The sequence below is a fragment of the Paramisgurnus dabryanus genome, chromosome 22 (genome assembly GCF_030506205.2).
Source record: "Paramisgurnus dabryanus chromosome 22, PD_genome_1.1, whole genome shotgun sequence".
NCBI classification, from domain to species: Eukaryota; Metazoa; Chordata; class Actinopteri; order Cypriniformes; family Cobitidae; genus Paramisgurnus; species Paramisgurnus dabryanus.
In genome coordinates, this window is record NC_133358.1 from 32,023,071 (window position 1) to 32,047,858 (window position 24,788).

The 24,788-nt window shown below is 35.4% G+C and overlaps 1 protein-coding gene across 1 annotated transcript in view; it reads left to right on the forward strand.

Annotated features, from left to right (window-relative positions):
- kcnh2b (potassium voltage-gated channel, subfamily H (eag-related), member 2b) overlaps positions 1-24,788 on the forward strand; it is a 169,662-nt gene that overhangs the window by 94,531 nt on the left and 50,343 nt on the right. Inside the window, exons 4-5 of the mRNA XM_065258890.2 lie at positions 3,454-3,945; positions 4,171-4,382. Coding sequence (XP_065114962.1) covers positions 3,454-3,945; positions 4,171-4,382 — 704 coding nt within the window. The remainder of the gene's footprint in view (positions 1-3,453; positions 3,946-4,170; positions 4,383-24,788) is intronic.

A 24,788-nucleotide genomic window follows, 5' to 3' on the forward strand; every position in this document is an offset into this window, starting at 1 on the left:
TTTGCACAAATCTGTAATGGAAACGCAGCTAGTGTTAAAGGAACAGTATGTAGGATTGTGGCCAAAACTGGTACTGCAATCACAAAACTTGTGGCCAATACACAAAATGACAACATCAACATCAGTTGAGGGCTGCAACTCCACTTTTTAAATGACAATATCCTGGCCAGACCACTGTTGTCAGTGTCATTTCAAGTATTTGAAATGAAAATGATTTCTTAATGTGTAGTGACATATCAGGGCCATTTTATGATTAATTGATATACATTTCTTACATACTGTTCCTTTAACTTAAAACTGATCATTCATTAAACATTAAAACCAGGACATGCAGATTTAAAACACAAAACACAACGGAATTAAGAGTCGTTGTTACTCATATGTGACCCTGGACCACAAAACCATTCATAAGGGTCAATGTTTTTAAAATTGAGATTTACACATCATCTGAAAGCAGAATTATTTTTTTATTTTTTTTTGTTTTCATTGATGTATGGTTTGTTAGGGTAAGACAATATTTGGCTGAGTTACAGCTTTTAATTGCCTTAGCATAAATTTCTTAGCAACTGCATCCACTCACATAAATAAAGTTTTGATATATTTATGGTAGGACATTTACAAAATATCTTCATGAAACATGATCTTAACTTAATGGGGCGGTTTCACAGACAGGGATTAGACTAGTCCTACTAAAATAAATGTAAGAGCTGTTTAAACTGAAAAAAATTGCATTGACATATCTTTAAATACATCAATGCCATTTGTTTTGCCCCAAAATGCACACAAGTAATGTTTTTAGTAAGGTATGTTTGTTTAAACTAGTTATATTTCTTATTTAAACTAAGGCCTAGTCCTGGCTTAACCTAAGCCCTGTCTGGAAAACCACCCCAATATCCATTTATTTTGCTACAGTACTGCTAGAAATATATATCCATGCGACTTAAGGTTTTGTGGTCCTGGGGGCGTATTACAGAAACTTTCTATCTTAGGTCTTAACTTAAGATATTATGTGTTAAGTTAAGATTTTTCACAAATTCATATTACAGAAGCAAATCTTAAATTGATTTAGGATTCTCATCTTATTTCACCAAATCTTATCTCATCTCTAGTTAGGAAATCCCAAATCGCTTAATCATGTTCGGCTATCAACTGTCATGTCTGTTACCAAGCAACCAGCAATGCGTGAGCTGCTGCTACAGTAAACAAAAGAATTGTCCTTTTAATTTCAATGGACCAGAAAAATACATTTTATTAAATTCATAGTTATCATAGTCTGTGTTTTTTGTATTAGTGTTTTAGCACATCATCTATCAGTTACCATTCAATTTAAACATTTAGCAAATGTGACTTACAAAAATTTAAAAAATTATTCTTCCTAAGTGCTAGGATACACTTACATTTCAACATTTGATAGAGACATGACAAGAAATAGATGCTGAGTCAAGTGTGTACTGTATTCACTATAATCCCATCAAGTGTTCACGGATAAGATAACAGTTTTTTAATAATGAGGGATGACAGAAATTGAAAGACCGCTCCACTAGTGGAAACATTGTGATTATGTGAATGTGTGAAGGTAAAAAAACATTCAAAGAGTAATCCAAAAACAAACATTGATGTTTTTCATCCTCCACTTTGTTAAAAATGTAATGTCATTCTCCCGCAGCTCTATCATAATGTGATTGTTTCAGCTGGCTCTCATTAAAGTTTTAAGTTAGGACACCTGTGAGGTTACCCTAAAGTTAAGACCGTTTTTAGGATGTTTTGTCAAGTTAGGATGCTTCTGTAATACCACTTTCCTATCTGCAGTTAAGATAAGATAATGCATTTAGGAACGTCATTCTGTAATAGCTTTTGTCTTAAATGGGGTCCTAACTGAAATTACCATGGCTACCAAACAGTTAAGATAAGATTTTAAAGTTAGGACTTTTCTGTAATACGCCCCCAGGGTCACATCTGACATGTAAATAAGTCAGGTAATCATAAAAGTAGTGAAGATACAGAACAACAACATTTACATTTATGCATTTGGCAGCTGCTTTTATCCAAAGTGACTTACTGTGCATTATAAGCAGTGTTGGGTGTAACTAGTTACTAAGTAATTAGTTAATGTAATTTAGTAAGGGATTTCTCTTATTTTTCCAGTAATTTAATGACAATTACATCTGATGTAATTGAAGCAAATCTTGTGTATGGACTGTAGATCAATAATACAATAGTAGATTTAACATCAACATTTAAAGTCTAAGGTTAATGCAACATGATCTCACGAAGTTCCGTGGCATAGTCACAGAATTTTTTGCTAATTTTTCCGTGGCATTCTCACGGATCTCCGCATATTTCCGTGGCCCTGCCACAGACTTTTTTTTCCGTGGCATTATCACGGATTGGTTACTCAACTGTTTTTTCCTATTTTCAAACCATTGTCGCTTAGGTTTAGGGTTAGATTTGGTGTTTGCGTTAGTAAGTCACTTTAAGTATTGGTTTATACTATTTTTTTTATGTATTCTTTTATATTTTCTAAACTTTAATCAATTGTCACCTGGCGTTGGGGTTAGAGTTGGGTTTGGGTAGGGATAGGGATGTCATTTTATGTAAATCTAACCGTAAACCAAAGCGACAATGGTAAGAAAATAGGACAAAACAGTTGAGTAAACAATCCGTGAGAATGCCATGGAAAAATTAGCAAAAAATTCCGTGACTATGCCACGGAAATTCGTGAGATCAGGTTGGGTTAATATGCATGTTTTTTTATTTATCCTTCTCACTTTAAATACTTTGGTGAGTTAATAAGAGTAATGGTAACACTTGTGTGTAGTTAATAATTCTTAGTATTAACTTGGTTATTAGCATTAATATTACAGAGATATTGGCTGTTTATTATACTTATAAAAACATATTAATACCGGTTTATGCAAAACCTTATTCTAAATCCTTAATTCTACCAATACTTAACAGCTACTTTACTAAGTATTAATAAGCAGTAATTAGGACTATATTTAGGTAAATTAGTTAATTGTTAGTTAATAGTTAGTTAATAGTGAGAATTGACCTTAAAAAGTGTGACTAGAATAATTGATTTACTTTAATATGATTTATTTGAGCCGTTTCTTATTTGTCTCATTTACTAAATAGGATTTAGAAAGTCATTAGGAATTAAAGTAATTAAATACTGTAGTTTAATCTAATTATATGATTCAAGATTAGTAACTAGTAATTAATACATTTACCTAACACTGATTGTAAGGTATACATTTTTATCAGTATGTGTGTTCCCTGGGTTCAAACTCATGACCTTTTTCACTGCTAACGCAATGCTTTGCCACTGAGCTGTACAGAAACCTCTTACATTCTGAGGGAAATAAGATATGAAAAATGATGCAAAAAACATTGACTAGCATTTTAAATGAAATCTTGCAAAAGCATTTTTAAAAAGATTTCTTCATGTTGTAGATCGCACACGAGGGATTCGACTCCGCTTGCCTCTCCTGAACTCCCGAAACAACAGTAAATCTTCTCTTCGTGAGGATCCCGAGGCCGGCCGGGGAACGGGTTTCCCCACGAGCTCCCGTCCGGAAAGCCACGAATCTCTCGCTCTGGGTGATCTGCGCTCTTCTCTAGAACACAAGAGGTCTCGCCCGGCCGCCAACACAGTGGGCACCCCATCCTCGCTTCTGCCTGAAGACCAGCGCAACCTCCTGGGAAGTGACCCGGGGTCTCCTCCCCCGGCCCCGCCCCATCCTACCACCCTGCCCCTTGGTCATTCGTCACCCCGCCCAAAGCGGCTGAACCCGGACATCTCGATGTCCAACTGCAGTCTGGCGAACAGCCGGTCACGCGACAGTTTTCACAGCATGCGCCGTGCGTCATCCGTGGACGATATCGAGGCCATGAGGCCCGAATGGGACCGTAAGCACCGAGCTCGACCCACCAGCAGCAGCACGGGTGAGACTGGAGTACCTGTTGGACATCTATCAGCTAAATCATTTTCCTGTTTACAGAGTTAAGAGTTATGTTTACATATGAATTTAAGTTGATGTGTTATTGATTTTTCTAACACACACAACAAACATGGGGGCGTACCGTACAGTACCGTAGTATTGGTCATGTTACCATATTAGCATTACCATCTCTATCTCATCACATCACACAATCTGTTTCCTCACACAGGTGCCATGAACAACAGGTCCAACATCCTGAACTCTACCTCTGATTCTGATCTCATGCGTTACCGCGCCATCAGTAAAATCCCTCAGATAACGCTCAACTTTGTGGACTTTAAACCGGACCCTCTCATCGCCCTCCCGACCGGAGAGATGGACATCATTGCACCCTGTAAACTTATTGACCGCACGCACAACGTCACAGAGAAAGTTACCCAGGTAAGACGACTGTGATCTTTACCTGTGCTGCTACAATTGGGTTGAGAAGGTAAAAAACCTGTTTGTGTATCTTGTTAATAAATTATTTGTGTTGTCCATGTGCTGGAAATGGCATAAACATGTTATTTGGTGTTTGTTATAATGCTTTGTTTTGGACAGATTGTCCCGTTTGTCCTACCACATCTTCTGAAGTGAATGCTTAACTTCAAAACATCACCATGAGGCCAAAGCTAAAACCAAAGCTTTATATTCTGCTTTTGAACTCAGATCCATGAGGATTTGCTTGCAGTGAATCGATTGAAGTGGGAACATGAGTGTTCGTTTGTTATGTAGAAACTTGGATGGTGCTTCATGTCTTTCTGTAGATTGACTTTGACAACCTGTGCACTAAAGTTTCAATAATCAGGCGTACATACCAAGCACTATTTCACACGAGTAGATTACATACAAATACAAAATGCAAAGACGCGAATAGACGTGCACAGGCCAATGCGATTCATGCACAATTGCCACAAAAACATGCACTATTTGCATCAAACGCAAGTTAAAAATATTAATCCCAAGCTAAAAATCAGCATGACACGAAGTTAAATCCCAAAGTAATCTAGAGCGAGGAATGCGAAACTTCGCCTTACGTAGCATAATAATGGGGGAATCTCCAAATGCGAATTCAACAATAGATGCAAACTTCACTGAAAACACACTTTTCACCTCAAACACATCTTTGCGCAAGTTGAAATTATTCAACCCAAGGGAAAAATTTGCATGGCACGAAGTTAAATCCTGTGAGTTATCTACAGCGAGGATCGTGATACTTTGCGTTTGTTGTTTATGTAGCATAAGGGTGTGTACACACCAAATGCGAATTTAACTATTTGCGCAAGTAGATTGCAAACAAAGTTAATGCTTAGATGCAAACTTGCGTGGGGCGCAGTAAAAACACGCGCTTTTCCCCTCAAACGCATCTTTGCGCAAGTTAAAATGATTAAACTCAAAGGAAAAATTAGCAGGACATGAATAGAAATCCTGTGAGTAATCTAGAGCGAGGAACGCTATGCTTCACGTTTGGTGTGTTCGCAGCATAATGTGGCATACACATCAAATGCGAATTAAACTATTTGCGTGAGTAGATAACATACAAAGTCGATGCAAATAGGCCCAAAGTCGCGCGGGGTGATGCGAATGACGCGAATTAAACTATTTGCGCGAGTAGATTACATACAAACTCAATGCAAAGATGCAAATAGGCCCGAAGTCGCGCGGGGTAATGCGAATGACGCGAATTGGGTGCCCCATTTTCCGAAAAAACGCCCTATTCGCCTCAAACACTTTCTTTGCGCAATTTGAATTTTTTTTACTCAAGCGAAAAATTCACATGATATGAAGTTAAATCCTGTGAGTAATCTAGACCGGGGAACGCGATTCTTCGTGTTTGATGTGTACATAACATAAGAGTTGTAAATCAGTCAAAGTCACTCATCACAGAAAACTTTCACCCAGTTTCTGAATAACTTTTATCCAAAGGCAATGAGCCACATTCATAAACATGAGCAGAATAATATCTGTTTCTATGTAAGGCATCATACAACAAATAATTATTGTTCATTCTGCTGTGTTTTATATTTGAGGCTCATTGTGTGAATTGAGTTCAGAGGCTTTAGTGAAATAAATCAATGCTTAGGAAAATAAACTGATCCAGGTGCAGCAGACCTCTTGTTTCATCTGACTTCATCTCTTTAGCAGAAATCTACATCAATCCTAACTTTAACAGAGTTTATGTAATACTCATAGCGTGATGGCCAGGTGCTGATGTGTGCTGCTCGGATGATAAAATTAAAGGGATGAATGTTTCTGAATGTAATAATGACAGATGAGTTAAAGAGATAATCGCTTGGACTTGTGTAGGAGTTTGTAAGTTAGCAGAAATCTTGGCCATGAATGCAAGATTTCTTTAAGATTCAGTGAGCCGTCAGTTTCATTGTAACCAAATTAATAAGCGTGATCTGATTGGTTGTACTGTGAGATGTTGTTAGTTGTCATGGTGATGCGTGTACACATACTTTAAGATGTCTCATGCTGTTAAATAAGTCATGATGTAGCTGTTTATAATTTGTTCACAGCAGGATATAAGGAAGAATTCAATTATGATTGCCGCAGTGAGTTTTTGTGAGACAGTGTGTGTGTGTGTTTGTGTCTGACTGTGCATGTGTGTGTGTGTGTTGTGTGTGTGTTGTGTTTTGTGCTTTTGTCCTCAGGATAAGATTGTGTATTGTGTCTGTCAGCAACATTACCACTCGAAGGATTTGAACACACATTAACTTTTATAAACTCAGCAATAAAACGCAAACAAACAAAACGGAGAATATGAGTTACAGTAGTGTATGTTGTAAACCAAAAATGTTAAGCAAATTCATGCCGACCCATTTTATATCTGCTCAGATGAAGGTTTTATTACACATAAGTGTAGGGATTTAGTTAGCGGTTATGTTTCATTCTCTAGTCTCTTCTATATATTTATCTCTAATGTTGGATAGAGAGAAGACAATTGTTGACATTAAAAATATGAGCTAGATATAAATTAAAAACAAGTAGATTTTAATGCAAATATAAAATACTTACATTGATATAAATATTTTCAATTCATTAAATCTTAAATAATCTTACAATAATGTTGAGATCACTTCTAAGTAAAGACTTATATAAGTACCATCCGAGATACCATCACTAGTAGATACAATTAAGATATTTAAAAGAGATCTCATTTGTTATGTTTCTTATATTTCCATCAGTCTGCACAATCAACCAGATTATTCTCTTAACCGATTTAACCAGGTGCATCATGATGTTTTGAAAAAGCGTTAGAGTTTCTATTAATCCTGTACACCTAAGGCATGCTTTTTAACTTCATCAATTAAAAAACAAAAAATAGAGAGAAATCAAGATAAAAGGTAGATTTATATCTGAGCCCATTTTATATCTCTTCAAGCATAATTTTATGCATTTAAGCATCAGGCTTTATTTTAAAGGTTTTAATATACTTTGATCTCTATGAGAAACATGAATTCAGTCCAGTGTGTTCAAACTTCTGTCTGTTAATGTGTGTTGAGACCGATCACATCTGATCCAGGAGGATTATTCAACAGCATCAAAAACAACACACACAACTGTTAATTTACGGAGGTTATCACATAACAGCGTAAAATAACATCCAGAGTGTGACTTTGTGTGATTTCTCATCTAAGTGCGATTAAGATGTAACATGTTTGTTTTAGATTCATGTCAGTGATATATAGTCGGGTCATGGATTCAGTTTTTCAGACATCAGCTTTGGGTCATACGCACGCACACTCACGCGCACACACACACACACAGACACACGCACACACACACACACACACACACAGACACACACAGTTTTTATGTTTTTAAAATATTTTTATTCTTTAAATGTGATGTTACTTTGTTAAAAAACCCTGCACACACACAAACACACACACACACACACACACACACACACACACACACACACACACACACACACACACACACACACACACACACACACACACGGATGTCCTTGTGTGTTTTAAATGCATCCCATTATAACCTGGTGTTGCATCTTTTTACCTTTTGGTGGCAGTATACATCATTGTCATGTCTATATGAGCAGAAAAAGATGTTCAACAACCATACACTGCAAAAAAAGACTTTCTGTTTTCAGCACAAATATCTAAAAATTCTTAAATCAAGATGCATTTTTATGATGAGCAAATGACCTAAAAAATGTAGTGTTTAGACAAAATTATCATATTTAAGGGAATTTGTGCTAAAAACAAGCAAAATATGCCAATGGGGTAAGCAAAAAATCTTGACAAAAGTTTAACTTTTTTCTTTAACACTTAATTCAAGAAATAGATTTTAACCCACTGGCAGATGTTTTGCTTGTTTTAAACACAAATTTACTTAAATTGTCTATTTTTTGTCTAAAAACTAGAGTCATTTTGCTCATCAAGAACATACAAAATAGATATTTGTACATTTTTTGCAGTGTAGAAACAATACATATCACATTTTTGTTCAATTACTTTTTAATTTTTTGTTGCATTACAGAATTCATTTAATATATTATTATTCTTTAATGTTGTTGTTTTTGTTTTAAAGCAGTAATACCATAAACCTTGTGGTGTAAACATGACTTTCTCTGATGGTTGTCCTCCTCCTGTACACATCAGACAGACTTGTGTTATGAATTGTCTGTCTGTAGACAATGCAAAGTCTGTGTCTCTTTGATACATAATACATCATATAGTATTCATCCAGTCTACAGACAACAAGGTTTGAGTTTGAATCAGGCATGACTTTTTTTACAATGAATGACTCAAACCCTTTACTAATGTCATAAGAAAACTTCATGAAATGGTATGATGCCTTTAAGAAACTGACGTTGCTTACTTGTCAGACAGAGAGTGTTTTTATGAGTTAATATTTGGAAAATGACATATTCAGGAGATGCAAATTAGCAATATGTTAATGTTGTGTAATGAGTTGATCTCTACAGGGTAGACCGTTCAACAATTTAAAAAGCGTTTGACACACGACAGCTAACAGAAGTAAACATCAGATTTCACTAATGACTCTTTGGATATCATTGATTTCATTGAGGTCCTGCTGGATAACGGGACACTTTTCTTCAGGAGTTGTACATCATGTTTAGTTTTAATATTTTTTTTCTCATAAGATGTTGTCCTGTGGTGTATAATACATTCACATCTTCATGTGTCTGTTGACAGTCAGGACCTGGTCTGATCTGATGTGATCGTACTGCATAGTTTGTGCTTTAACAAACCTTTCCCTGCTGTTCTTAAGAGTGTTATTATGAAAAACACATTTTAATGACTTTGAAGTGCTTTTAATGTACTGTGCTGCCTGTTACACCATCTTCAAAGCAAATATAACTACTACATCAGCGTTTACTGTCAGAGAAAATGTAAAGAGTACAGGGATATAATAATTATAATGAGGAATTAATCATGAGAAATGTTTGGTGGATATCTCTGGTTCATTAGTTGTTGGTATTTGGGCTGTGAATATTCACTAGGATGCTTTTGGACTCAGTTTGAATAGGAATTGGGCTGGTTTTGTTACATGGATCTGGCAACCCTGACAGGACAATGATGGACACAATAGTGCAAAAGAACACTGGTGAATAAAGATTTAATTACGTCCTATAATATAAGTGAGTTTGTATTTGTTTAATTGTGGTAGGGTTTTCATGATAAATAATATTGAACCACAAACTAATCATTTGTTTTAAAGTTGTTTTTAACTCATTGCCCCCCAGACAATTTTTTTATAGTTTCACAAAATGCCTTCCAGGAAAATTTTCTTATAAACATACAAATATATCAAATGAAAGAACAGACCCTCTGCTTTCAAACAAACAAACGAAATGGAGAAAAAACATTTCATCCTATCTATATTTTTTCTCTGCTTATAAACTCTTAAATATGGGTAGGTTTCTTAAAAAAAATAAAAATAAATTAGCAAAAAAATTAAATAATTGCATTTTTGTTACAAAATTTTGTTAGATATCAGATTCAGATTATCAAAATATACCCAGTTTAAAATGAGTAAAAAAATGATTGCTTCAGTTTTTTTATAAATTGGGTAATCACGGTATTGCAGATTAACATAAAACCTCATCTGGAACACGTTTTTTTTATGCAAATGTTTTATGATAACTCGTCAATGGCGGGGAAAGAGTTAAAAGCTGCACAAACTGTTTTATTTAAGACATAAAATATTAAAATCAAAAAGATTATATTAGTAAAACTCCGTAGACGTGTGTGGCCTTTGCACTTTTAAAAATACACTTCTACATGTGAATACAATAATGTAGTGCCTTATTTAGCTATAATAAGTGAAAAAACTATTTGAGTAAATATTACTGTTTTTATCTGGAAAAAAATAAAATTATAATCACCTGATTTATTGATTATAAAAATAATCATTAGTTGCTAAAGTAATGATATAATATTATACAGCTTATTATAAAACTAAACCTGCACATAATAAAGAACACAATAAAATCAGAGGAATATTATGAGGGCACAAAAACCTGTTCTTGATGTTCACCTCTATCCATTAATCTCCTCGATTCATCAGACGTCAGAGGATATCATTGATGATCATCCAGCGCTGACTCAGTGACTTTCCTGCACTTCTTTTGATTGATGTTTGTGTCTGACGGTGAGGAATATCAAGAGCTTTTACACTTCTTCATGCCGTGACTCCCAATGAGAAAACTCATCATCAAAGTCTTTGAAAAGCTTCAAAGCTCCATTATAATGTTTAGTGCTTAACCTTTTATTATAAAACTCATAGTTGCAGCTCTCAAATCTGATTGGATGAAGCACGCTCGAGGCTGTAGTGACATCACTCATATGTTCTTGACCTGGTTGCATGTGTTTCTCATGAAAGAGTACGAGATGTTTTTCCGCAGAGAATCGGTCCATGTTCATGTCATCTTCTGTACCTGTATCTTCCTCTCCTCGTGAGCTCCACCAGCACAGGTGACCCAGTTTAACAACACAGGGTCCATTAATCTTTATGGGTCGGGTGGGGCACTGCTGGGCGGCTCATCATGGGTGTAATTGAAATGGGTGCTCGCTCTATACCGCATTGATTTAAAGTCACACTGTCCTCATCTCTCATATGCCAAAACTTTCATCTGTTTAAGGGTGATTGAATGAGATTCAGTCTATGATGTTTATTCGGTGCAATCGTAATTAAAAAAGTTTTTTATATAAAAGCGTAGAGTTGAATTTCATGAATATGTTATGATTAGAGATAATGATTTATCATCTAATCTGTTTGTACGTACATGTGGCACTCTAGAGTCAGGATTTATTCATTCAGTTGTCGTTTAAACATGGTTTCCCATGCATAGCTTATGCAAGTAAGGATGCTCGGTTTCTAGTTAAGAACTAGATTGAATGTTCGTAGGTTAATCCATCAAACCAGACAGTGGGGCGTAGACTCGTGCAGACCTATCACGTGAGGCAGTGGGGTGAACCAGAAGATGCTGAGGTTCTTCATCATTGCCAGCCAACCTCCAGAGCTACCCAACCATCTTACATGTGCTCTCATCTTACTGAAATTACATTACTGGATGTGGCATAGAGAAAAGAGAGAATTGACTTGCTTTTGCTCTTGATCTTAAGAAAGATACATAATTAACATTATAAAGTATGCATCCAAAATCATTGTGATAGTATGTAATAAATGAGAATAAGTAACTATGTTTTGTCATTAAAACAGTATGTATGGGGGCAGTATAAACATCTGCCATCTTTCATGTGACCCATATGACATAATCAGAACATTGTTTGTGTTGCTTAACAAGTTGGAGAAATACATGTTTCGGTTCATAGATTATAAGTATTTTTATTGTATGCATTTTTATGCATTTGGCATCTCTAGCTTGCTTGGAGTCATAGGATAGTGAAGTGTCCTTTAAATGCATGCTTATAAATCTAGATGTAGTAGCTACTTTTTGCCTCCTGTTTTTTGAAAGCTATGAATTTGGACACACTACTCGTCTTGCATACTGATTTGAGCCTACTAACCCAATGCATGTGTTTACCAGACAGCAGCCTTCCTCTCTGTTCCTCCTTTACTGATGCACTACAGTCACATAAAGTTAACTTTATTAATTATATCATTCATATATAACACACTGTTATCATAATCTTATATAAAGATTTAGAAAGCGCAATATAACTGCAGTGTTTCCGCTATATACATTCAACCGTGGCGGCCCGCCACTCCTAAAACATCCCCGCCACGCCTGCGGTTGTGGATAGAAGGGATACAGCAAACGAAATCTCGTTGGATGAGCACTGTTTTATCCTAATCCTGTAACCAAACCCAACTCTAAACACAAAATTTCACACGATTGTAGGATGTATTTGTATCTAATTTAGCCAGAACCGCTGTTTTCATCCTAATAATCCTACCTCCAAATCTAATCCTTAACTTTTCGGCATTTGCTGTATCCCTTCTAGACAAAACCCACAGCGCCAGCTCGCAAAAAAGCTACCGAAATGTCCGCTCTGCGAGACTGGATGTCTAGAAATAAATTCCTTTCTGGATTTGCGTTGTTCACTCATTTATAAATAAATCTCCTAAAATATCATAATTTCCTCCATGGGTTTAGTTTCATGCACAAATAGATTTAAATCAACAGAGGATTATTAAGCTACGTTTCTGTTTTGAGAAATAATAATAAAATAAATAAGCCTATACGAAATATGTTGCACTTAAATAATTATTAAATTGACTAAATGAATAAAAAAGTATTTGAGTTTCTGTTCTTTTTTTGTGACGCGCTCTAAAACCAAACCAGCAGAAAGCACGTCATGTTTTTAATGATTATAAATAAGCACAAGGTTTTCTCCTTATTGTGAGTTTACACAAATAAAAATACATCATTTGAAGTTTCGAATGTTGTTTTACTTTTATCTTTATGACTATAAATTTAGGGTAATTTAAGCTGCAAGGTCATCACGCATATGATGTTCACCGGCGCATATCTACACCAACACAGCGCAGGGCTGCGAGAAAAGACTTTATTAAACTTTTGATTTAACATATTACGAGTTTTTTGGACATTCATTTGGAATCACTGTACTCATATTATCAACTTATCGGGCCATTAGTTATTCAGTATAGGCTATAAGCGCAGCGCGCTGCTGACCGCTCAGCTGTCAGTCAATCGTCTGTGCTTTAACGTTAGATCGACACTCATAAAGTTTCACATTAAATGATAAGATATTTGTCCAAAAACAAAAGGCTAAATACTGAATACTACTTATATGCGACTGCAAGACATTAATTGTCGAATCTGTTTGTAAGGAAACTTACATTATTCCCGTGGAAGAGAAGAACGTTGGTAATAGAAACTTGAGGCAGACGGTGAGACTGTTTTATCTGTTTTCAGACGAAACAGCAGGGTCGGGGTACCCGCGGGTGAACCGCATAATATTTGATCTAACGGGTGTAATAATAGACTATTTGCGTGTCATTTGTGTTGTAGATGCAGGTCGGGACTCAATAGACAAGAGTAAAATGCGGGTCTAACATCCAAGACCAAAATTCGACTCATTTTTAAATGTCCCGTGCTTATTTGTGTTTAAGATCTGTCTGAAGAGGTAAAGGTTTATGTTTAACTCAGACCTGCCAACCCGTACGCATTTTGCGTAGCAGGTACTCATTTTGACCTCAAAGTACGGTGGTACGATTTGTCACTCTAAACTACGCAAAAACCTGATGACGCCCTTTGCCGCGCGAAGTACTCAAAAGAAGCAACAGAAAAAAGGAAAATATGTCCAATCATAGCACTGGGCTCATCCACCACATAGAAAGTGGGGATGATTGACAAGTCGTATGGCCAATCAGTAACAAGAGTCTGCTATCGATGGAATCACAAAATCCAGCGTGATCTCCTTCCTCCACCCGCAGTTTCTAACCATCTTTTTCAACGGAGAGTCAAGACGTCTGACCCGCTAAGGTAAACTGGTCAGGGTGGATGTGCAAATAATGAAATAATGCATTAGCTTAATCCTATGAAGTCGACGGTCGCGCGGGCTCCGTTTCATAACGTGCACTTGACCGCAAGATGCGCTAACATTACTTCTGATTTGTAAATGGGCATCATTTTTAATTGAGCGCTTACGAAAAAGTACAATGATTTTACCATGATGATCCAGTTTTAGTCAAATAAAAACGGAAAGTTCACTCTCAGTGAAGGGAATCCACCTGACACCCGAGTGAAGCGGATTACATGCGTTCTGAAATAACGCGCTCTTGATAATTGTCAATAAAATAAAACGTCATATACAAACCACATCAAATAAAGTTTTATAAATGGAGAATATCTCGTGTCTCGAGCGCCCACGTGATAGGTGCCTATTCCGTACTGTACTGTAAACAAAGGTACAATAAATTACAGACAGACATACAGTCAACAGCACTACTGTCACAGTTGAATTTAAAGCAGTGTTAACTCTAAAATACTGTCTTAAAGGTATAGTTAACTTAAAACATGTAATTCAGTCATAGTTTACATAACAGAACAGACCATCCAAACATTTTAATGAGTTTCTTTATTGTGTGATACACAAGTCATTTTAAAGAGTGTTGATAACCACAGTGTCTGGTCCCCACTCTATTGTATGTTTTGCTAGTCAGGGAAAAACAAAAAAAAATTTTTCTCAAATTTTTTTGTGTGTGTTTCACTCAAGAAAGAAATCTTGAAGGTTAGACACAATATGAGGTTGAGTAAATGATAACAGAATGTCATTTGTGGGTTAACCATCTCCCACTATTTAACAGTAATATTACTTTTAACATGATTTTATTCACATTTATAATTATTTTTAGAGCAGTTTATGGCAGGATGGGGAAAAAGTGAGTGCAATGTGCAGCATGTTACCTTGAAAGTTACCAAGAGGTGTGTGTGCGTGCATGTGCGCGTGCATGTGTTAAATTATATGTTAAAAACCCGTATTCTGTCCTTTTGGCCAATGCAACTGTACTCAAAAAAAATTTCCAAGGTTGGCAGGTCTGTTAACTGCGCGATTTGCAGTGTGACCGGCTCGGGTTCACAGTCTTTATGTCAAATGGTACGGGTGTGAAATAAAATTGCTGCTGATGTCGGATAACTGGTCGGTTGTTCTGTCAATCACAGCGGTGCGGATTATCAAACAGGACTGCATGACTTTGTAACAGCTCTGTACGCTAAACACGAGGACGAACTTGCAATGCACACTACATAAAACTACAATGAAATATCCGAACTACGTAGCTGTGTAACGTTATTTTAAGAAAATACAGTTTAGATCAAACATAGAAAAGCAATATGCTATAAATATAAGGAAAAGTAAATGACAGCGTGAAAATTATAAAAAAAATACATGTTAGTTTACTGTAGCCTATATTCTACATTACATTTTTTTTTACATTTATAATCATCATGGGCGCCCCCTGCCGCCACAGCTGAAAAAAATCCTAGAGGAAACACTGAACTGTGTATAAAATAATCACTCTAAAATTCACAGAATACTAGAATAAAAGATTAACTTACAATATTAATAAGAAGCGTATTTGTGAAGTGACTGATGTATGTTTATATTGAAGAGAGTTTCAATTGTTCATTATTTGAGTCATCATTTATTTACCCTCATAAGTGTATTCGACTTTCTTCTATCAGCCAGACTAGTTTGGCATTGAATTGTACCCAAGTTTTCAGCTAAATGATTTGTGCAAAAGACAATAATTCATATTTTATTTATTTACTTATTTAGTGATCAATACGTCTACGTCATGTATGAATATATGTAAAAAACTACATACATGGTGGCATGCCGGTTTATTTGGTTCTGTGACAGCTAGTCATAATACACGAGAACCAGTTAAGCCATATCATCTTTTTGTACATTAACATATAATCTCAAAATATGATTCATTTTTTCTCACATGCATATTTTTCTTGAGTAAATTATGAGAGGTTTATATTCTGAAAGCTGCTCAATTAATTTCTGATGAGGATAAGCATCAAGCTCATGAGGTGGATTGTAGGATTGATGGTGCACGCTGGGGTTTGTGAGTGTCATTTAAACAGTTACTGGACACTCATCTACATGGATAAATATCATACTAAATATCATAAAGTCCCTGTTCATCCACTTTTAGTAGCAGACAAACCGATGTTAGTTTACTCAGCAGTCTCAGCGCTGTGTCACTGTGACTTGAAACGTTTTGTTTAATCTCTGGAAAAAAAAAAATCTGCAATTTCTAAAAGTTCTGCATGTTCAGACTGAGTCTTCTCATTATCACATAAAGTCTCTGTTCCACAACCCACTGAGATCTCTGACAGACACACACACACACACACACACACACACACACACACACACACACACACACACACACACACACACACACACACACACACAAAGACACGCACACACATAACTAATGAATACACCACAGGGTAAAATCCTCTTTATAAAACGGTTAGTTCCAATCCTTGATTCTGATTGGTCAATAGGTGTGCTTTATTCACAATAAAACACTGCTATGACCGCTTCACCCAACGGTTCTATATAATATCACTGCGCCCTTAGCAACACATAAACATATAATGAGACAAAGTCTAAGAGCAGTTTGTTGTTTTTATTTGAGCTTCCATGTTGTTGTTTGCATTCAGGGACTATTTTTTCTAGCGGAAGGAATGCTTTTATTGATTTAACTTCATGAAAGTTGCACTAATTTTTTTTTTACTTTAATATTGTGTGCTAACCGTTTTATAAAAGCAATAAGGTACTCGAGGCAAGTGCTGTATCGTGAATAAGTAACGGCTGAAGGGGTTGCAGGCACTCCGCTTCGCGTCGTGCCTAACAACGCCCTTTAGCCGTTACTTATTCACGATACAGCACAGCCTCTCGTACCTTATTGCTTAAATATACCTCAGATTATGTTTATTTAGTATTCACTACATACTACCCAGTTTCCACTCTACATCACTCAGTATGTCAGTATCACAAATCCCATTTAACTTGTGAAATACCCATGCAGTACATTACTCTCTATTGTGCAGTAAATATTTATAAGATGTGCAATAACATGCATTAAGATTTTACTGTGCAATACTCCTGCTATTAGTATTCAATAATTCAACATTCATAGATTCCTGTTTTATGTCTCTGGGCAATAAGTGTGCATTATTTAATACTCCATGACTCTTGAACTTTATTTGCATTACTGCCTTGTTTACTATGTGTTGTTTTAGACAAGTCTATTTAGATTTGTATTTATTTAATCTATTTAATTCGATGTTTATGTGAATGCATCGTAACGACTGCTCCAATTTTGCTGTACAATAAAGAATCTGTCATCCACTGCACTGAAAAAATGTTTTGTCCTCATTAATCAACCCATTCTAATGATTTGGGTATAAATAGCACGCAATGTGAAAAAACAAGAACTATTAATGCAACCCAGTCTCATGAAGTGCGTATAAATAATACGCAGTGTGAAAAGTTGTGCAATACATACGTCAAAGTCCAATTTTGCATGCATATATTACGGCAGTCCTTCTGTTTATTTAATACGCCACATCTTTTTGTGTCATTTTATATATTGGTTTCTCTTTTTTTTTTTCAGTTTTTTATCATTGTCCCTTGGGTTTGGTGACAATAGTTTAAAAAACATAAAACAGAAAAAAATTAGAAACAAATACATAAAATGACACAAAAAGATGCACCGTAAGTGAACAGGAAGAACTGGCGTATAATAATATGCATCCAAAATTGGATCTTGACGTATGTATTGCATGAATTTTGACTTTGCGTGTTATTTATACGCACTTCATGAGTTGCATTAATAGTTCTTGTTTCTTTTCACAATGCTTGCTATTTATACGGGTTGGGTTGCATTAATAGTTTCATTTAAAATATCTACACATCACATTAAAGAGATAAATCTTAAACATAGAAAAATAGCAAGTGTTATGCTTATTTTAAACAGTATATAAAAGTATATCTAAACATTAAAAATGTACTTAAATTACCATCACATTTTTCTTGTTTTATGTTTTTGTAAAAACAAGACAAATAAATACTGATATAGTGATAATACTATTGGCAGAAATGGATGCAGAAAATAGGGAAGATAGTTTTGATTCATATTGAAAGTACACAAGGTTTTGCAAATGTGTCGTTGCTGAATGATTAATTTATTAGTTTGAGTATCATTCATGGCTGTATTGCAAGCTTTATGTTTGATAACTTCATGAATGAGTTATACGCTAAAGTTTAATATTATTTAATAGCAAATAACTATTATTATTTTAGTTACAGTAGGGAATTTGATGTTTAAGGGTCATTTTGAGATGATTAAATCTTTAATAGCAGCTTGTTTTTCACTGTTTTATTGAAAATCATTGGGTTTTATTAAGCAAAGATATTTGAGAGTTTCATTTACTTTCATTTAACTGTCTAGCTAAAATAAATGAGATCTCATTTTTCTTTTCTCTGGGTTTTTTCCCATTAGAATAAATGGTCATGTCTTAATGTCTGATGAGGTCTTCAGGAGGTCTGGAAGTCTGTGATTTGTGTCTTATTGAGATTGATCTCTTCAGATCTCAGTTGATTCAGTGGGAATAGAGATACACAGACTCATTCTGATCAGCGTGTCAGACACAAGACGAGCTGAGATTTAACATTCATGTGAGAAATTCATCATGTCTCCATCCAACAGTGGATTATAAAATATACAAATCTTAACAGATCGCCAAAAGTTCATGTCCACTCTTCAGGGAACAGCAGCTATGGACACATTGCTAATCATACAACATTACATTTACACATGAAGTGCATACTGAACGTATATATGCTATGCCCCAGATAGTCTGAACACAATAGTGTGTCTGTGTCCGGGTGTTTCTATTTTTGCCTTCATGTTATGTACATGTGGCCTGCCCTGTAGCATGCAATCATTTAAGTTTATGCACATACAGCATTTGTAGTGGATGCAATAAATCATCATGATATGAGCGCTGGCCTGTTTTTTAGCATCATTGCTCATAATGTTTGTGAAAACATCTACAGGTCTCACCGGTGGAAGCTTCACATATCTGTGATTCAACACAAACACAACAGTGAGCCGATTCAGTGAGATTGAAAAGTAACATATTTGTAATGACGGTCATGTTTAATTGCATTATTTTGTTTTATCTATTATGGTATTCAAACTTTAGTGTAAATGCTGTTTAATGTAAACACAGATAATGAAACCGTAAATGTATTTATGATCCGAGAGGTTAATGGTTAACATTTTCACAAATTGAATTTGACTTCATCATTTTTCTTGATGTTGAGCATGTTGAGTTTAATGTAAAGGCAGATGGTGTTTGTTTCATCTCTTTTTCACTCATTTCTATCTCATACTCGACTGGTTGAGTTTTAACTCCCAGTTCAAATCTTTTATTACCCTTGTCGACCTCTATTAGCTGAGGTGACCTGAAGATAAGCGCTGGATTATTGATGGAGAGCCACACAGCCGCTGGTCAGAGATCTCAAGCGCTTCAGCTTCTGGAAGAAAATTTTGTCAGTGATATCTCACAGACGTTTTATTGGAAGTGGCACTTGCTTTATTTTGCTGTCCTTGTAATTTCCACCCATCACGTCTGTTTGTTTGTTGCACGGTTTGTTAGATAGATTTAACAAGCATTAGGAAAAGTGGTTTGATGGTTTATTTTTCTCTGTACATCATGACGTTCATTTAAAATGCTTTGCTGTTTTTCCTCGCTTTTGTAAGCACAATGAGAGCGTCTGGTTAAAGTCTAAACGTAAAAGCCACAAATTTCTGATTTATGTTCTTACAGAAATTTACTAGCGATGTTAACAGATTGTTTTTGTTTTATGGTTCTTTAAATAATAATAACTTTAGGGCAGAACATGTGAGAGTAAAATGCTTGAATCACAACGTTTGACACATTTATGTACAAATTAAAAATATAGCACTAAAAATCTCAACAAACCAGTTTCCAGCATAAAGCTTTGTGATGTGGACTTAATAACACTGGTAGGGATTGTGCATGAAAAGTGAATTTTACATTTAGTCAAGCTTATTTTAATAATACAGAGAAACAATTACACAAGTCATTTAAGGGGTGTGTGACTGAATTTGGTTTAATGTTCTTCTTTCAGCATGTAAGTGATTTATCAGTCATTTGTATGAGATAACTTGTGTATGTCAGCTCATGTGATATCACAGTTTACCAGCCAGTGGATGGTTTTCCCTCCTGGTGTGTCAGATATCTTCACAGTGTTTACTGCGGTTATGATATCTGTACAGCAGACTTTAATTGCATGAGGTACAGAAGAGAACGAATGCATGGAGAACACAAGAAACTAAACTCCTCTTGACAATACAGATTACATTCTTTTAAAAACTTTTTATATATATTTATAATATATTATGTGTGAGCTTCAGTACAGGGATTTGTTTTGCTGTAGCAACTTTCAATGCATACATTTTTCTCAGTATGACCATGGACATAATGTGACAAAAACTATTTAAGCTCTAACTGTTATTGTAAATAATAAAGCAACAATTCATTTCATTGCACATTTATTTGAGTGCCTACAGTATTGTTTCAAAGGGTGCATTATAGATATAAATATAAATGCATGTTTATATCAGACAATAAAGTTGTTAGAAAGTAAAATCAGTGTTCAAATTACGTCAAATATTATGGGGGGTCTCCTAGCTAAATCACACACCCCTACTCAAGCCCCCACTCATGTGACGTCGTTATAGGGTCGCCATGTTTTTGCAAAATCCTAGATAAAAAAATGTTGTTGGTCCTAGATCAATGTTTTAATTATCAAAGAAACCCCAATTACTCTTAACTCAAACCCTAACCATGTTTACACCTCAAATTAGTGTGAAATAATCTTTTGAGAAGGTTTTATGAATGCCCTTTGAATGCCCCTAACCCAGAATTCCTCCAGAAAACAGCGTGAGGCACACTTGAGAGTTTACATTAATTTTAGACAGAAATATTTCATTTATTGCAAAATTGGGACGAATAATGGACAGTATTGCTTTGTGCCAGCCCAGCAAAATAATTTTGACTCCCTAATTTATATTTTTGTGGTTTATGGGGGTCCCTCAATACTTATAGGAGGTCTGGGACCACCCCAGAACCCCCTCAATTCAAACACTGAGTAAAATTATAGTGTTTACAGTTTGCACAATTAATATTTGTGATAGGTGATAATAAACTGTGTAATATATGTAATATTTGACAGTTTTTTCATTATAATCCAGATCTTATATCATCTGAAGTCCTCATATGGGTAGATGTCATTTCTTTATAGATGTTAGGTCGCTTTTAATCTCCATAAGAGGTTGGATTCAGAATGGAGCATGGTATAATCTCTAGTTACCTGAAGTAGAGATAGAAACGCACATTCAATTATGTAATAAGAGAAAACTGTTTATGAGATCCCATGATAACCTGAGTGATCAGAGACCGATCCTCAGTGTGCACATGACTACAGTAGGTCATTAAACAGCGTTTTTCCTACATGCTTTAGTTTCATTACACTACACCACAGTTAAATGCGTCATAAAGTACATTTACATTTTTCATTGTGTGACGTCTCTACTGTACAGTTGTGTGTTTGCTGTTCTGAGGATATTTTTAGCTTAAAGTAAGTGGGTTAATATGAGTCGTGTGATGAATGTTGTCTTCGTTCATTAACCAGGAGCTCGTGTGAAGTCATGTGAGATGTATGGTTGAATAGATTTACTCTATAGCATCCTCAGGGATGAACAGAAGATAAACAGATGTTCACTTTAAAAGTCTACATTGACCCTGTTTACTTTCTCAATACATATAGAAGTTGTTATATAGTTGATCTAGTGAAATGATTTCCATTAAATCTTTTATTTCACTCAGACTACAGAAGTAAAGCTGTGTTTTATCGTGTTAACACTGACCTTCTGTTAGATAGACAGTAAAACAGTCCAGCGCTCGTACCATCCGTCATCAATGACCATCTCATCACAGAAGTTCATATTCAGGTTTGACAGTATAAAGAAGAGCTGGCGTGTCCTTCTGTCACCTTCAGCCGCTGTACCAGCGCCGTTTCTCATTCTTCTCTCCTCTGTGAGATCTTTAAGATGAATGTACGAGCGACCGGCAGTTATTCAGCTAAAGAGACACGCTTGATCTGTCTTCACAGGCAGCTATGAGCCATTCATTATTTTAGGTGACATGCCTGTGATTTAATCTCTTTTACATGTTTCTAAAGTCATTTTTTCTTAAGCTGATGAGCTGAAAATATCATTGAAAACACAGCTTTAAAGGAACGATATTATACAAATGATCTTAATTTTAAACTTTAATGATGCTTGTGCAGATGGTGCATAATGAAGTTTGTACTGAATACTGATCCTATTTATGAGATAAATGTGCATGAACGCCACCACACTTGGGATTAACAAGTGTTTGTGGGAAACTTAAGATTGTCTTTAAATCCCAAGTTCATGAGTTGTTGGTGTGTCAGTGAGAACCGTGGAGGAATCAGTGGATGTAGCGTTTGTTGTTGAAGACTGTCCGTTTTTTTTATTTACAACAAAAGAATATGTCTGCATAGAAATACGACAGCGCAGCAATATAAACATTAATATATATAAAGTTACAGTCTAAATTGGCTTTTTAAATTAAAAAAAAATATAAAAAGCAAAAACATGTGATGCACATTCATTGTAGATTAACAAACATTGCTATATTTTTGTAGCCTGGTTAGCCAGACCTACATCAAGATGTAAGGTCTGGCAACTCTTCACACAAACGGCTCAATGCAAGGGGCGGGATATAAGGTTGTCCCTCAAAATGCCTCTGCACGCAATAGGACAGCGCTATGACGGATCAGAGCAACGAAGAAGGTGACGTAGTTACCGTAACCAGTCGGCAAAACTCCAAACACATCTTTCTTGCTTAAAAAGGACTTCAGTAGGGTTTATTTGCTCTTCTCTCAAAGAAAAACATAAGTCTAAGTCCTCCAGAGTCGCGGCCAAAGCCGCTTCAAAAGAAAGCTGTTCGCCAGCAGCAGCAGCCATTCTCTGTTTTCAAGTAGGAACCGTTGCAGCTCTGTCGTCATCATGTTAAGCCCGCCCCACAGACGCTACACAAGATGTGATTGGCCTGACCAAATTTTGGTTTTTGGACCGGTTAAGTGTATTGTGAGTGCCTAGACTAAACCCTGGCAGCAAATATATTTTGCGGCCGCTAGGGTGCGTCTAGATTTCTAGGCTAATATTTTTGTGTAAATTCATTAAACAAATGTGTACCACCATCTTGCGACGACGACAGGGACTTCCAAACACAAGGTGGATTCCCTTTTTACATGGCGTAAGCATAAAAACTTTAAGCAGAGGAAGAAAACCACCAGTTTAACATTATTGTTAAACAAAATGTGTTGTGTTTTATTGATTAAAATGGTTATTTGTTTAATTAAAGCTTTGGTTCTTTTTAAAAGTTATTATTTCAGTAAAGGAGTAATGATTCAAATAAGCTGTGTTTTTATTGCTGATAAAGTTGTATGATGCATGATCACTGTAATCTTAAAAGTTTTTATAAGAATAATTTACAAATATGCAAAAAAGTTTTGCATAAGTAAAAATACTTTATTTGTAACAAACCAGAGATAAAGAATTTACAAACATGTGGAGAGTTCGGCACTGGTAAAGGGCCTTGCTTAAGTGTTTTGGAAAATATTATTAACTCATTCCCCGCCAGCCTTTTTTTATTTATTTTTTTTAAAGTTGCCCGCCAGCATTTTTTGTGATTTTCGCCAAAAGTTTCACAAAATGCCTTCCAGGAAAATTTTCTTCTAAAAATATATAAACCTACAAATATATCAGATGAAAGAACAGACCCTCTGCTTTCAAACAAACAAACAAAATAAGGAAAAAAGTTTCATGCTATATTTTTTCTCTGATTATAAACTCTTAAATATGGAGGGTTTTTTTAGCAAAAAGCTGTAATAATTGCATTTTTGTGAAAGAATTTTTGTTAGAGATCAGATTCAGAACAATTATCAAAACATACACAGAGTGTAAAATTAATAAAAAAAAAATTCTTCAGTTTTTATAAATTGGGTACAACCGCCATCTAGTGGATCATCGGGTTATTACAGATAACCATAAAAACTCATCAGGAACACGTTTTTTCATGCAAATGTTTTCTCTTAATTGACAAGATAACTCGTCAATGGCGAAATGGTTACAAATGTTTCTCATGTCACCATATCCAAAGGTAAAAAATCATCATATACAATAAATCTGTTGGGTAGCTTTTCAAAAAATCTAAATAAATGTAATATTAACACTTTTTAAAAGCAAAAAAAAATCTGTTTACTTACCAGGCTACTGGTGAAGCAGCTCTTCTGCCAGCTGATAACACTTTCTAAAGTCCTTTAATATGTCCTCATTTATGTCCAAGAGACTCATAATAATATTTTACATTTTAATCCTTTCATTTTTCATATTTAAAAATGTTTGTGTACTGTTGCACATCCATCTGTGTGATAAGCAAACGTGCGTTAACGCCCCATTTATAGGCGCATATTACTAACACGCTCTTTAAATAACAATAACTATATTGAGTCATATGCATCTGAACACACCTCATTTCAAGACAGCACGCCCATGGGCACACAAATGGGCGCAAATGTATTTGCTATTTAAACAATGTGTAAGTGTGTCGTGCTGAAACTGGCAAAAATATATAGTATGGACATATAAAGATATTTCTAAATTGTCCAG